A 16903-nucleotide genomic window follows, 5' to 3' on the forward strand; every position below is an offset into this window, starting at 1 on the left:
GAGTGGACTATTGAGCATAAGAAATTATGTATTGTTGCTATTATGCAAAAAGCCCAGAATTTCTGGCAGAACATACACAAAAAGGTTAAGAGAGAAATTAGAGGAAAGAAAAATACTTGCACAAGAAAACACATCAAAAGTTTCAAATGCAAATTTGTGCTCATTAATACAACAGATTCCTGAAAATCATTATATAGACCAAGAAATCTTGGGCTGTTTGGAAAAAGGATCAATTAAGCAAGTGCAAAAATATAAAGAACAAAATGGATTTTTGAAAGGTATAAAAAGGAAACATGGACATTGGAAAGAATGAGGGATCTGATATGATGGAATATTTATGCAAAGGAAAAAGCCAAATTGATCAATACAAAAAAGCAGCTCCAAAGATATTCGAGGAATAGAAAGAAAAGTACAGGCAAAGCCACCCAGATATGGAAATATTTCACAATACAAAGAATAAGATCATGAAGAGGGAATGCAGAACAGAAGATTAGTAAAGCAGAAGTTAAAAAAATAGCAGCTGAAATTATGGAACACCTGCATAGTGAAGGATTTCGTGTACAAAGTCTAACACAGGCTGTATCACAGCATGATGGAACAGAGTCCTCCAAGTAAGGAGAAATAGGAAGAGTTGGAGACATCTGAAGAATTATGGACATGGAAAAGAAAAAGAGATTTAATACGGTGCAAAATTTATGCAAAGGTGAAATCAATGCAAACAAGCAGCAGTAAAGATATTTGAAGAAAAATACAGGCAAAGTTATTCTGATATGGAAACGTTTACAATACAAAAAAATAAGAAAACAAATAAAGTAGAAAAGATAAATATTAATGGAGAAATTAAAGAAACAGTGTAACTGGAGTTATAGATTACCTGTGAAATTAAGGATTTGGTGCAGAAAATGTAACTCTGATAACATCACAACATGATAGTACAATAAGTCCCCATATTAAGAAGAAACTAGTGAAGCAGGAAGAATTTGATCATTTGCAGTACGAAGATAGTTTGGAGGCTTTAGTAGAAAACCAGTACAAAAGTTCAGTTGGAGTTGCACTGCAAGGGAAGGAAAAGGATTCCAAAGACATGCATCTGGAGCATTTCCCCCCAGGCCTCCGCTGAAAACAGGCTCTGTGGAACATAGTCGGACTTTCCCGGTCAACAAATGTTAAATAAAAATAAATAAAAAATAAAACAGTGGCAACTCAGATGCAGTCAATGTTGTGGAGTGATAGGCCAGTGAGTTCCCATATGAAAGAGCAATGGACAACGTAGGATGAAGATGAAAAGAATATGTCACCGGAAGATGTTCTGGAACTGTATGTAGAATGTCTGCTGAAAACAGAGAACAAAGAATGTGCCCTTAGTTTAGAAGAAAATTATCTAAGGGAAGAGTTGCTTGATTTAATAGAGCTAGGCATATTAATATCAATGAAAGAAATGGTTTACAGAAAGTCAGTAAGAGCCAAAATGTTAGAAGTCTGAAAAAACAAACACAGTAATCAAGACTGCTCATAGAAATCCATGTGATATAACAGAGGTAAATATGCTATATTACTGTGCAGCTTAATTAATAACAGATAAACTCTTATCACAAAAATACAAGGTGTAAGGGGCAGGAAGGGAAGAAATCAAACGCCATCATGAAAGGATCGAATAGAGAAAACTATAAAGATATTACGACAAGAAGTGTTACTGTTGGAAAAGTACAGAAGAGGTAACAGATCAACAAAATTACCCAGAAAGATAGGTGTGATAAAAGCAATGCACCGTATCAGAATAGATCGGGATCTAACATATACTATGGCAAGTAATAAACTAAAGATATCAGCAAAGGCAGAAAAACTTAGGAGATATACAGACAAACATATAAGGAAAGCACAGAATAAGCAATTTATTGATAACCCAAAAAAGATTTATAGATAACTGGGAAGCAAGGCAAGGCAAGAGGAATAGAAACATGACCAAAAAAAGAAAAAAAAACAGATACATTTTGGAGAAATATCTATGAAGAACATGTGGAACATAACAAAGATGCTGTATGGATAGAAGAAGTAAAAGAAAGAATAAGAAGTTCAAATGCACAGGATATGAAATGGGATGAAGTAACAGCCAGAGAGATTGAAATACAATTAAGAAAAGCTCCTAAATGGAGAACTCCAGGCCAGATGCAGTACATAACTTCTGGCTAAAAGTATTAACATCTTTACATGAAGATTTAGCCCTGACTAAGAGTATTTATATGTGCACCCCTCACAGACGCCAACCTGTTTAACAAAAGGAAAAGCGATATTCTTCCTTAAGAGTGAACCTTTTCGATATCCTAAAAATTAAAAACTAATACCTTGCCTTCCTTTGAAGTATAAACTATACACTGGAACTGATGCAAACATAGTTTATAGTCATTTAGAAGAAAACGCAATCATGGCAATAGAACAAAAGGGAAATAAAAGAAAGTGATATGGAATAAAGGACAATTTATTGTTAAATAAAGTCATAATGGAGAACTGTAGAAGGGAAGAATCTATACATTTGTAAGCTATTTTTAATTTATGAATGTGGGATGTTGCCAAATGCTTTTTAGTAGTCTATCCATAAGAAGAATCTAAGTATGTTATGGATAGACTACTAAAAAGCATTTGACAACATCCCACATTCATAGATAAAAAAGAGCTTACAAATGTATAAGATATACCCTGTATTGATTGATTACATTACAGCAACCATGAAACAGTTGCAAACCACTTTGCATCTAAGCAAAGATAAAGGACAAATTATAATCCCAGGGATAAAAATTAAAGGGAAGATAATCTAGGGTGACTCTTTATCACAACTGTAAAGATGTTAATACTTTTAATCCATTAAGCTGTCTACTTAATTAATTAGGTCATGGTTACAATTTGGCTCACAGAAAACAACATGTAAATACTTCTCATCTTTTTTGTGGATGATTTAAAACTGTATAACTCATTAGATGAGGAACTGAAAGCACGACTGGAAGTGGTCAAGACCTACTCAGATGATATAGGAATGTCATTTAGTCTTGATAAATGTGCAAAACTGCAGCACCAAGAAAATATCAGTCTCGGACAGAGAGACAGGCAGAAGGGAATATATAAATATTTGGGAATCGATGAAGGATCAACAAAAAAACATGAACAAATGTGAGTAAAACTTAATAAGAGATATTTTAGTAGAATAAAACCAATACTGAAGACAGATTTGACATCTAGGAACAAAGTCCAAGCTAGAGAACAATTTGCCCTTCCTGTTCTAATTTCTAGTTTTTGGGTGATTGACCCTTAAAAAGGTATTGGATCAGTTGGACAAGAAAACAAGAAAAATTCATCATGCTTATCAAATGATTTATAAAAAATCATTGTATACCAGGATTATATATTCCTGTTCTGAAGAAGGTATGGGCTTCCTCAAAATTGATTACACGTATAGCTCTACAATTGTAGAACTGCATGCATATCTGCTGACCTCACAAGTTCCAAACATATTGAAAGTTTTAAAACATGAGGAGAACAAGTCTAAGATGTATTCCCTTCTTAGTTTATCAAAAGCATTACAGTGTCAAGCAGGAATAGAAAGCTAATCAGAAGTAAACAAAAATCAGGCAGCAAATGAATGCGGTAAATAAAAGAAAGAATGTAAGGTGAAGGACCAGTTGAGAAGGGACAGAATGTGGAAAATGCATAAATATAGTTGCAAGTACAGAATATTCATGGAATGACCTCATGTCAATCAGGAACTAACACAGTAATAGTTAAGGAGAGGTGAATTTAAACCAAAAGATGAAAGGTTAATATTGGAAGCCCAGGAGAGTGGGCGATGTACACTTCGATTTACAAAGTTCATTGAACATGTCGGAGAAAATGACAAATGCAGGTTTTGTAAAATAGAGTTGGAAACAATTGCCCTCTTTTTGCTGCATGTGATACACTAATGGCAGAATACTTGTATACTGAAAGGCATAATAATAAGGCAAGACTGTTTTGGGGATTTTGCAAACATTATAATATTGAAGAATACTGAAGTAGCTGAGAAGCATTGGAAACATGAGCTACAAAGCATTATAGAACATGATGTTTATATCACATGGAATTGCACATTATGGTTAAAAAAACAGATTCCAGGAAACCAGATATAGCAGCCCATGAAAAGAAGGCAAACATAGCATTGATCATAGAAATTATTACACCCAGTGATTATGGTGTCTTACGTACAGAGACACAAAGTCATAAAATACGGGCCTATATTATATCACTGAATGCTTAAAAAAGTGAATGATGAATAATCAACCCCATGTAAGTGAAAGCTTACAATCTCAAAAGCTCAGAACAGTGATTTATTTTCCAAGGGAAAAAAATCGCTGTTCCAAAAAAAAAAAAAGAAGAAAAATTGAAAGAATACATAAAATGTGGGGGGGGGGCTTCACCCCCACACCCCACCACCAACTTCCAGATCACACTACAGTGCCAAAAATGGCAAAGTAATGGAAGCAGCCAAGCAAATTCTTTCCCTGGGAAAGCTTAAAAGCCGCTTCGCTATTTTGCCTTTTCTTTGTTTTAAGTTTGAATGTGTCTTCGGTCATTTAATAGGAACCCTAAAATACCAGGGTTTGCAGGCAGAAATGAGGACAATGTAGAAGAAGGATACCCAGACAGTTCCAATAGTAGTAGGAGCAATGGGTTTCATAAAAAAGAATTTACAGTCATATTTAGATATGTTACTGATACATGTAATTCCATTAGAACAGCAGAAGAAGTCAAGTCTGGGCACATTGTGGGTGCTGCAAAGAGCACTTTTGGCTAATATCCAAGACTGAAACAATGCTAATTTCATGAACTTTAATCATACTTTGACTTAGGAATGGGGTCCATTCTGGTCATGGTACTAGAAACCCAAAAGACTTGGAGAAATTAAACCGGTCATATCCTCTGTTCTCCTCCCCTTCCTGTCAACCTTCTTCTGTCTCTGTCCAGTTTTGTGGCTGTTTCTAGCTCAGTTATCATCCTTCCTAATCTTCCAACATTAATGAACTCATGTCTAACTCTAAGCCGTTCTCTCCTTTTCAGCTTCCCCATGCTGTCATCCACTGCATGCCAAAGGTAGTACTGACTTCTTTCCATCTATCGGCTTTTTCAGTGTCACCCTTTTCATTCTGCATACCATTCCTTGTTGTTCATTACATTGCTAACAGTTTACTTAAAAACTCTTTTTCACTTTCTCTTCCCTACCCTGTTACTAATTTCCTTGCTAATTCCTCTCTACCATTGCCTGTCCATGCCATCTTACTTTCACATTCCTTAAATGAAGGAAAGAAATCAATGTAACAATTGAAACAACCTCTTGTTTAAAATCCAGTTATTAGCTTATACCAATGTTAATCATAGTGCTTCAGCACTTTAAAGTCAAATTGCTAGGACTAATGTTGTAATAAAGTCCTTTGCAAATTTCAGACAATGGATTTTTTGCATTCATTCTCATTTCCTTGTCCATATCCCTTTGTTCTGTCCTCCTGTCTTACTCTACTCCTTCCTTTCCCCAGGAACCCTGCCATCAACATTTATTCCCTCCTCCTTCCTGCTTATCATGTGGGCCTATATTATTTCTTTGACCACTTAGGTTGTCGAATGCTCGATGATTGACACGTAAGCGTCAACGTTTTAAAATCACCATAAAAGTGAATTCTTTACTCATGAAAGAATTTGTTTGGCTGTTATCAGGAATTTGCCCTTTCCCCAATGTACAGCGATCTCAGAGTTGGTATATTTAGTTGGGGGGGGGGGTATTTCGGTTGAAAAGCTAATTTTATTTCTGGACTGCCTAGTGAATTCTTTCCCGAGTAAAGAATTTGCATATATGGCCATTCGCGATTTTGAAACATTGACGCTTAGGTGTCAATCATTAAGGATTCAACAACCTAAGCTGTCGAAGAAATAATATAGACCCTATCATGCTTACCTTTGATGCCTTGTTCTTCTTTTTCTGAACATGCTTTAACTTCTCTCCCTTCTTCCCATCTCATTTTAATAAGTACAGCTATCATAATGTGCTTTGCAGCAATGCATTTTCACTGGGACTTAGATTATCCTTATCTTTGAAAAATCATTTTCCCAGGGATTCCTTCATTATCACAATTCCTTGCTTCATATTCCACTCATTGGTTCAATAAATGAATTATTTAATTCTGCCCTTCCGATAGTGACAATTAGTACTATAACACTTGTGAAAATTCTGCCATACTCTCCCCTAAAGCCAGAACTTTCAAATCCTGTTTAAGCCATCTAGTCAATCAAAACTGACAGCTTGTCAGTTTCCCATAAAAAATCATGAATTCAGTGGTTTCTGTAGAAGTGCAAGTTCATCTGCATTCTGACTGTTCAAAACTCAATTGAAAAATAAAGTACAGTCAACATTATTTTTTGCATGGGGCAGACCCCGCTGTCCCTCCCCCACTCAATTATAGATACAAGCTCTGAGCTCATACTAGAAAAGGGAATGGGGAAATTCTCGAATCCCTAATGTTCCACAATATCACATAGAAAAAAGCTGGTGATATGCAATCAGTTTCAGTCCCATCTACTGGCTTTTTTTCTCTCTGACCAAGCTACTTCTTGACCAGCTAAATGATTCTCATATATAATACAGATCCCTGGCATTTTGTTGGATCACATTTTCTTTGAATGACAAGTCATGGCATCTAAATGGTTAAACACCCATTTAGTTGGATGACCATTTGACTGAAAGTCCATTTCACTGAATGCAATATAACTGCATGTAGTTCTGTAATACAGAAATAGAATTAAATGAAGAATCTTTATCTAGTGCTTGGAGTTACCTATGCATAATCCCTGCTGATGTCATTTCTATTTGAACACTGGCTGTGATTCTGTACAGGTGGTAATTTCTCTTTTCTCCACAGTTGTATGACCTTTGAGTTAGAGTATTGGGGTGCAAGAGGCCTCAGCATCCTGTAAGAAATAATTTCTGAAAAGTTATCCTTTGGTGGTTTTGACTGCATGATGTTTCATTTATTTGAAATTAAATGATGATCCAGTAAAATGGCCTTTCCACTATGTGGATTCAGTGATGTTTCTTACCATGACGTGGACAGTCAACTAGTTGTCCTGTAACCATATAGATATATAACAGTGTATAGTGCCACTCTAAGATGCATGGCTAAATGTGTGTAGAGAAGAGAAAAGGAAGGAAGGAGTGTACAAGGAAAAACACTGAATTTGTAAGATTATAAATAATAAAAGATATAAATGAGTTAGGAGTACCTGGCTAAATTTTTCATTCCACAAAATATCTCCTATATTGATAGTGAGTTCTGGCTTTCCATGTGCTTTATTCTCAAAGTTGCCCACGAAAATAATTGCTGTATCCGCCTGGAAACACGACAAAGTTAAAGATGTCATACCTTGCCGGTGGGTCACCATTTGCATCAGAATACATATATTCTCCTCCAGTATTTTTAAAGTTGACATTCTTGACATAATGAAGAAGCTACATAGAAGGAAAAATAAAAAGAAAGCTTAACTTTGTACATCTTAATTTATCACTATTTTCTCCGTGTATTATAATAATTGCAAATATAGTGTGAGGTAGAAAATAAGTTATTGTGTTTTAAAGCAGTCACCATGTCATGCTTCACAGCAATTGCTATGCAGTTTTCCCTTCTTCAGCACTATTCATTTTCACAGAAGTGTAGTATGGGTGGGGCAAAAGGGTGCAGCCACCGTAGGTGCAAGGTGCTAGGGGTATGATAACAGTAACAGCATCTGAAATGATGGTACAGAAATGAAACTGTTTATGCTGGGAGGACTGCAGAAATGCTCTTTTCATGTGGCCTAAGATGTAGGAAGTGGTTTGTTACAGTTTTTAAAATGTTTTTTTTTTTCCTCACTTAAAAATGATGGCCGTAGAGGACCTGTCCTCCTTAGGAGAGAATTGAAGTGCACCAGACTGAGGAATGGCACTGGGCCTTTGGAGAATGTATGGAAATTCTGTCATCTTTTTCATAATCTAGAAGTCACAGACCACAGAATGCCATATTTCCTTTTTTCTTCTCATGCACTCCTTTATTGCAATTGCAAAACCTCCAAATTATATACTCAAATGTTTTTAATGGAATGAAAGGGAAAATTGTGGTAACCACCTAAACAGAGCCTCTAGGTATTCTATCCTGCAAACATAAGTTTTCATTGATAAATGCCAGCTTGCAAGTTGCTTTCAGTGTTAACAAACTGGACAGGTTTCATCTCCTAAATGCATATTTTAAACTTGAGTGTTGTTTTCTTTCTTTGTATCTTATTGCCTGGTGCTCTGCACCCCCAATGGAAAGATTAGAAACCCCATGTTGCCATATGATAAACACCGTTTGCCTTTACTGAGTGATATTATTAATTCAGCTTCCTGTTACAAGTGTACCAAAACATGAGCCACTCTAGTTTATTACAATAAAAACATAATCATTTTCCTGATTTTACATAGTATACCATCTGCTGTTTAAATTTGCCCAATTTTCACTAAAACATGCCACCAGAGCTCTGCTGTCTCTAGCTTGAGATATGATTCCTTATAAGCAGTGCCTGCATATTAAGCCACTTTATAAGCTAAATGCACTGCATTTGTATCAGGTAAGAGCTTTTATTCAAACATTTAAACTGTTTCAAATTATGAAAAGGACATCCCTTTGTGCTTTTACTTTTCTAGTTGCCTTTTTCATTCCAGCCTTCATATTTTATATACTGTCTTATTCACTTTTATTAGTTTTTACTTGTGTTCATTTATTGTTACAGTTGTTCGCTTTGCACAAATCAGTTTTTCTTTATCACTGAGTCTTGGTTGACCTGTTACCTTCTATGACAGGTAATATTTGCTTCACCAAATTATTTTGGTCCCCCACGAACATTTGCATGTGCCTTTATCTACTATTTCCTACCACTACAAGGATTTATACTAAGTTACATCTAAATAGCAGATGTCACACAAGTGCTAGAGGAACTTGAATTACATCAAGCAATAGCCTATTGCTGGGGTTTCCTTTACTTGTCTGCTTTATAAAGATATGCCTAAAATGGCTCCCTGTTATATTTCAGACATCCATAACTGATTCCTAGAATTTCAAAGAAAAGACAATGAAACTAAAAAAAATAATGAGCATCAGCAATTGCTGTTCTACTTTAAAGGTAACTTTTTCAAGGGGTTGCCAATTGCGTCCCCCAGTGAGTGGCTGCAGCCTCACACATTTCTGATTCTTAAACATATTTTCTCTGCGATTTCCATATCTCTGAAAAAAGATAATAGTCTGGAATAAAGTGATCTTGGACTTTTTATATGAGTCATGTCTTGCGTATTCTGTCTCACTGTTTAAGATTCACACTTGTGAGTCTTGGAATTTAAAGCTGTTACCATTCTCACTACATCTGCAACTGCACTGTTGAACTACCCTTTTTCCACATGCTACACCACATTTGGAGCAGGTGGCCAATATTGTACCCAATACTGGGTGAGACAAACTGTGCCTACTAAAGACTCAGACTCTAAGGCCCTCCTGCTTAGGAAAATGTCACAGCCGGGGAGGGTATGGGAGGAGGAGTTAAGAGGTATTGGTAGTTGAGCAGAGTAAAGCTAGAGGCTGAGATGTCCTTATGTGATGTGACTTGTGTGTGTCAACAGTTTGATTTGATGTGGAGGATTTTTATTAAGTTCAGCTCTAAAGAGTTGGCAAGAGGTATCATAGTTCCTATAGTTGTGGAGGAATTATTTCCATATTTTAAGAGCAACGATGGAGAAAGTGGTTGTGCAGTGTAGACTAGTTTGTAGAGGTTGTTTAGGAGAAGCATCTGAGGTTCTACTGGATGAGTGTATCTTAAAGTTTGGTAGTTAGAGATGAGTTTACTCTGTAAGTATGAAGATGAGGGAGCCTAATAGCAGGTCTAGTCTGTTCTGAACTGAGAGCTATTTGGTGCTTGTGAGAAGTTGAGTTAGTGATGAATTGCATGTGGGAGCTATTTGGTGCCCATGAGAGGATGAGTTAGTGATGAAGTGCATATGGGAGCTATTTGGTGACTATAAGAAGATGAGGTAGTGATGAAGTGGCATATGGGAGCTATTTGATGTCCATGAGAGGATGAGTTAGTGATGAATTGCATATAGGAGCTAGTTGGTGACCATAAGAAGATGGGTTAGTGATGAAGTGGCATATGGGAGTTATTTGGTGTCCACGAGAGGATAAGTTAGTGATGAAGTGGCATATTATGGGAGCTATTTGGTGCCTGTGAGAGGATGAGTTAGTGATGAAGTGGCATATGAGAGCTGTTTGTTGCCCATGAGGGGATGAATTATTAATAAAATGGCATATGGGAGCTATTGGGTGGCTGTGAGAGGAGGATGACTGGTGATGCAGTAGCATATGGGAGCTATCTGTTGCACATGACAGGATGAGTTAGTGATGAAGTGGCAGAGTTTGGTTTTATGGTGTGCATTGTGGAGACCCCCACCATCTCTCCCTGAATATAGAAAAAGTTTGCTGAATTGCTCAGTATTATGCCTAATACTCAGTATGGCTTGGGTATCCACATTGTGGTGTACATGCACACAGAGGAAGTGTCCTCTGTCTCAGTCCAACCACCTTCCACCTCTGCATTAGTGTGTCTTTTTCCTTGTCTGTAGAGCCTGTAATTCTTTTAAGATGAAGTCTGCCAACTATCAACAGAGACATGGCTCTGTAATATGAAATATAACCTTGTTGACTTTGTAATCCTTAACTGTCACTGCAGCTCAGTGGTCATCAGTACAAAATTTAATATGATCATTGACAGGTATTTTATTCTGAGGTTCACAGCGCATTCCTAATTGTGATTATTCATTTATACTCCAATATAATGTTTGCTCATGCATATGTCTCAGAGAAAAAGTGTACAAAAGCAAGTACATTGAGCACCTTTGTCGATCTAATCTCTTTAAGTTTAAACCTTGTTTTGTAAAGAACCCAGTCTTTAAAACAATTAAAGACCAATCAAATCTTGGAATCTATCTTGTGATATTCTGCTTATGAACCTCAGTGTTCCCAGATGGCAATTAATAAAGGAAATAAATATTTAGCAAATTAATGCGCATAATGTATGTAATATCCTCCTTTTTCTGGTTTAGTACATATACACTTAGTATTCTTATTGTTATAGAACTTTGTTTATGTCCCATATTAAGGACTCATAATTTCTCCCACAGCAGCTGAGTGACAATATTCAGAACGCTGTCAGTTTTATATAAATAGATATAGAACGCCACAGCACATCAGATGTAAGGAAAACGATTCGCTTGGCCAATATATTTTTCTTTTTTTTTTGATCAATACGGATTTTGAGAAATATGAATTATATGTCATCTTATTGAAGAAATACATTCTAGCCTGATAAGTTGCTACATTTTTATTTTTGAATCAGGACTGTAGATGCAATTGCCTATTACAACATAAATATATCTCAGTGGTAGTATACACAGCTACCTCCCCATCCCAACATACACACACAAAATTGCCTATTACAACATAAATATATCTCAGTTGTAGCATACACAGCTGCCTCCCCATCCCAAGACACACACACACACACACACACACACACACTAGATAAACTTCCCTTATATCAGTGACTGATATAAGGAAGATTTCTGGCCATCCAAAAGGAGGAAGCTTGACATTCTATAAGATGTACACCTCCTGATCTTTAAGAGAGAAGAAAAGAGGCATACACATTGAGCTGAACATCTGGTTGCCCCATTATGAGTTCTAGAGGCACATAATTTTCCAAATGAGGTTTATTTTAAACATCAGTAGGCAGGCTAGTGTAATATAATGACTATTTTCATCCTGTATGCAATAACTTACAATCAGTATTTTAAAAAACTCATTTGCGTACACCTCTTTCATATTTTTTTAATTTGTTTAAAAATTTGCAGAATAAAGTAATGTTAAAAAGTACTATGTGATTTTATGAATTGTCTCAGTCAATAAAACAATATCTACCGAACAGAAGTGACCTGGTTGTTATTGTAGTTTCACATTTGTTCATTGGGGGTAGCCTGGTTACTATTAGTCTATGCACTGAAGTATCACATAGCACAACAACAACAGCCTTGCATGTATGAGCAGAATTATGAAGAGGACCCAAAATACTAAATGTTCTTACCTTCCAAGGCTGGAAATCATGGATACTCCCACACTGCCCATTCTGGAATGGTCCTTCACCATTTCTACAGGAAAGCATGTTATGCAGGGAATGTGCCACCACATATACAGCATTGTATATACTAAGCATGTAAGTGAAATTATATGCATCATACACAGAAATGCTGAGCGTTCTTAAATCCTCATGTCCTGTGCAAGGTAAAACTTTGTCTGTTATTGAGTTTATTAATGTATGATTTCCATCAGATTTTAGCCACTGACAACCAAAAACCCTTTCCCAAAATTCTCTTATAAAAATATCATTAGGAGATGGGAAAGGGTGAATGCTGTACAAAAACTCTGTGAGTCCCGGAATTTTGCCTCTGTGGATGAAGAATCCAACACTACCATTCAACATTCGGACAGTCCTCATACTGGATATTTCTGTGAATATCCGCCAACCAGTAGAACTGATCCAGACCTTTCCTGTCACATTTTGAAGAGAAATTGCTTCCAGAAATGGAACCAGATATTCACCAGTAGAATATACAACAACAACATTTGCTGATGACTGTTTAATCACATTAACAACATAGAGAAACTTTTCTTTATCCTTGGGGACCATTTCAAAAAATGCTGTACAGCCTCCAGCCTTAAAAATTTCTGTTTGAAGAGTCTGACCACCCAGTATCCCATAATCATTGTCTGACACCAGAATCCCCACCCATGTCCAACCAAAATGAATCAACAACTGAGCTATACCAACAGCTTGGAATGCATCATTTGGAACAGTTCGTATAAATGACGGATATTTCAATTTATCACTCAACAAGGAAACAGAAGAACCATAGCTCACCTAGATAAATAAAGGAGAAGAGCCGTGTTGGTTTACTGACAGAAAACACTGCAATACAGAAATATAATTATTTTCACTGAACAAAATATAGGCTTTATAAAATGCACTACTCAAGCATAATGTATATATCAGCACCTCATACGGTATTATTATCTGTCTTGAATGATTAATTCTATGTATGATGGATTTTTGAGAAAATTACATTGATTCCCTCAGACTTCAGTTAAGTAACTTAACCAGGGAATGCTTTGAGGCATTTGGGAATTTTGACTAGGCTCCCTAATGGTCTTCTGATCTTCTGGACTGCATGCCTAGTAACTACTTATGAACTAGCAAAGTTCCCACAGCACCCTAGACACATAGCAACACCAGTGGCTCATCTACCAAGCCCTTAAGGTGTAACATTCATAAACTAAGTTTTCTTGTCATTGCAGACTCCATAGTGAGACACAAAGATGCCCCACTCACCGGGTTAGATAAGGAGAAAGCCACAGTCAGCTGCTCGTCTGGTGCCAGGATTCCTCAGATCATGCATGCACTGAAGTTTCTTGGCAACAACTACCATTATGACTCTGTCATAGCTCATGTTGGAGTGAATGACCTGAGACATACCTCACTGGACTGTATGAAGACAGACATGATTGAGGTCTCTGATGTGTTCTAGGCAGGTATGTCCCTAGCCGAAATTTTAAAAAACGAGACCAAACGATTGGAAATGAACTTTAATGAATGTTAACATTGATGATACTGCTAAAAATTTAATCACTTGATGCACATGTCCGGAAGCACCATAGAGGTTTAGAATGGAGATCATGCTACAGTTACAGAAACATTTTCTTTATTTAAACAAAATATGTAAGCAAAACATTTTACATGTTAAATGATTGCGAATAGAGATCACAGTACAGTGAGGATCAGGAAATTTACCATTTTCCCCACTGTAGTGCGATCTCAGAGTTGGTATGTATAATGTGCAGGGGTGGGGGTACATGGGGGGCACAGCTTCACCTGCAAAAACATGTAAAAAGATATATATTTTTTTAATTGATGTGTTTGAATGTGTACATTGTTTGTTTAAGTTTGGCTCGATCTTCATGGTGCTTCCAGACATGCACATTAGGTGATTCAATTTTTAATAATGTCGGCATTGTTAACTTTTGCCAATGTTCAATTGTGATGTTTTCGTCTTGTTTTTTTTTTTTTTTTTTAATTTTGGCATTATGACATTTTGATCTACTGAAGTAGCTCCATATATACTCACATACACACACACACACACACACACACACACACATACATCTATATATCTTCTATTTTAAGAAATGAAGTATTTCTTTAATATTGGATGCTTCCTATCAACAACTACTATGTTTAGCTTCAGGTAATTCATGTGCCATTTTTTGAGGAAATCCATTGCTAAAGTAAACTTTTCTGTTTTCTTTAAAAATGTTTTGTGGGGGGAAGGGATTTATTTGTGCAGGGAATACTATGGGTGTTGTAATGTTTGTGTTCATACTGTGACAACCTTACCTGACGTGTTTTCTGTAAGACTGAATTTTATTCTAAAGGAGTTTCTGACAACATTTTAGTGGACTCCTCATGCATTACAGTGTTTTGTTGACATTGTATTTGTGTGAAAGTGTAAGTGTGCTGTTTTAAGCAAACAATTTGCCTTCCAACAGACTCATTCAAGCATTTCTGATCATATCCAAAGCATCCTCTTCAGTCACAGCATGGATACTTATCCCACTGCTGCTGTTCTTACTGCCATAGTTCCTGTCAAGAAAAAGCAACTTATCAGACAGTCCTTGCCAACTCCACAAGCTCAGTCTTCTCAGCCAATGGTGGGTGATTCTGTGGTGGCCAGCAATCATTTACAGACCACTCACTAACTTCTTTGTCTTCCACTGGTGAAGTCCTTTCAGCCATCATGACCCTCATTCTTTTCAATTGTTCCAGTGTCTGAACCAGACATGGGAAAACTACTTTTACTGCGACATGAAGGCATAACAGGTGATGCTGCTGAATGTGTTTGGGAGTAAGAAACCCCTTGACATAGCAGATATTTCTTCTCCAAGTCTGTTATTGAAGATACCTGCAAAGAAAAAAAAAGTTAAACATTGTTCAACAGAACCGATAATCTCTATAACAAAACATTATTTTCTTACCTTAGCCAAAAATTTGTTACAATCAATCCTAGTACACAGAAATCAGTACCTGTAAATTGGGCCAGTGAAAATATTCCTGATGAAGATATGTTAGATAATTCTAAGATAGACAAGAGAGAATTCTTCATCTCCTGCAGATACTCAAGCCCAAAGCTCTAATGCTGAGAAAATTTGATCCTCACAACATCCTTTGGAGGAATTTTCTTTTTCTCAGATTATTGCTAGGAGAAATGTGAACAAAAATGGATGTTCACTCTAGATTGAGAAGATATTATGATAAGCTACAAATGGATATGCTTCATTCTATGCCTATTCCTTCACTAATGCCAGCCCTAGAAGATGTATATAGGGCTGCCTGTAACAACCCTGATTCACAACCTTCAAATCCCAAAAAAACATACAAAGGATTTATAAAGTTTCTCAAACTAGCAAGCAATTGTTTTCTCACTTTAGGTCTAACCATGTAGTAATATCATCATCTACACCAGCAGTGAACAGGCTCCTAGTATCATTGAACCCTTCATCAGTAGAAAAAGAGGGGAAGATTTTGAACTGATTTTCTTCTTTCCACTTTGACATATAGACTTTGGAGCTATCAGACCCATATGTGGGAGTTTTTTTTTTTTTTTGGGGGGGGGGGGAGGGGCAGTTGTATAGAAAGTTTGAGAGATTTGGCTACTGTTCATTTCTCTAAAGATAGCGCCAGTCTCAATTCTCTTGTTTTTGATATTTCACAGCTATCTAAACATACATTAAGGAATATGTATTATTATGCAGATACTGGGTTTAGGGCGTCTGTTTCTGCTAGTATTACTGTTTTTAGGAGGTATGCCTAGTTATGGAGTCAAACTTTTTCTGATGGGGTAAAGTCTGAAATTTGAATTTAGCTTTAGATAAGGAGGTTTTATTTAGCCCATCTGCTACTTATGTCCTCAAACAATTTAATGAAAAGGGGAAGTTAATTTAGGAAGTTTCAGAAATATTTCAATCCACCTCCCAACAAATCTCCCAGATCTTATTTCATGTCTAGGAAACAAAAGAAAACAAGCCAATCCCTGTCTTCTCAGTACAAACAATGAAAATAGAAAGAGATTGCAGGAAAAGAACAACCAACATGAAAATAGGATCATTTCCAAAAAAGGAATAATATATAACTTCAGAATGACTGGGCCAGCATTCTTACCCACCCCTCCCCTCCTGCTGCAGGCTCTCAAAACCTGTCCCAACAACTGGCTCTTTACATTCTCCTTTGGCATTAGATTCGGGCAGGCTCATGGCTGTTAAAAGTAGTTCAGGAGGAATATAGTTAGCATGGAATACAAAGACCCCCTTTCACTGGAGCCCAGCTTCTGAACAAAACAGATTTTTTTAACAAACTGCAACTAAAATAAAAATAAATAAATAAATAAATAAATAAATTTTTTTCCTCAGGATCTTCAGCACTTACTTGCCCTAGGAGCCATAGAACCAGTGCCATTAAATTAAGAAAGTTTCTTGTTCAAAGGAGTCTTCCTGGAGACTAGTTCTGATTCTTCCCTTCGTAAATCAGTATGTGAAAGTTCTAGAACTGAAAATGTTGACCCTTCAGAGTCTGTAACCTCCCATTTCCCAGTGAAGCTTTATGGCAATATTAGAATTAAAAGATCCATATCATCACATTCCCATAACTATGCTTCTGTGCCACTCTGCAGTTC

The 16903-nt window shown here is 36.5% G+C and overlaps 1 protein-coding gene across 1 annotated transcript in view; it reads right to left on the bottom strand.

Moving 5' to 3' along the window:
- The window catches only part of LOC122805993 (extracellular calcium-sensing receptor-like), a 193064-nt gene that overhangs the window by 94787 nt on the left and 81374 nt on the right, over positions 1-16903 (bottom strand). Inside the window, exons 3-4 of the mRNA XM_044076234.1 lie at positions 12208-13041; positions 7434-7519 (exon numbers count right to left, since the gene is read on the bottom strand). Coding sequence (XP_043932169.1) covers positions 7434-7519; positions 12208-13041 — 920 coding nt within the window. The remainder of the gene's footprint in view (positions 1-7433; positions 7520-12207; positions 13042-16903) is intronic.

The sequence above is a fragment of the Protopterus annectens genome, chromosome 7.part0 (genome assembly GCF_019279795.1).
Source record: "Protopterus annectens isolate FY-2018-M chromosome 7.part0, PAN1.0, whole genome shotgun sequence".
Classification (NCBI taxonomy): Eukaryota; Metazoa; Chordata; order Ceratodontiformes; family Protopteridae; genus Protopterus; species Protopterus annectens.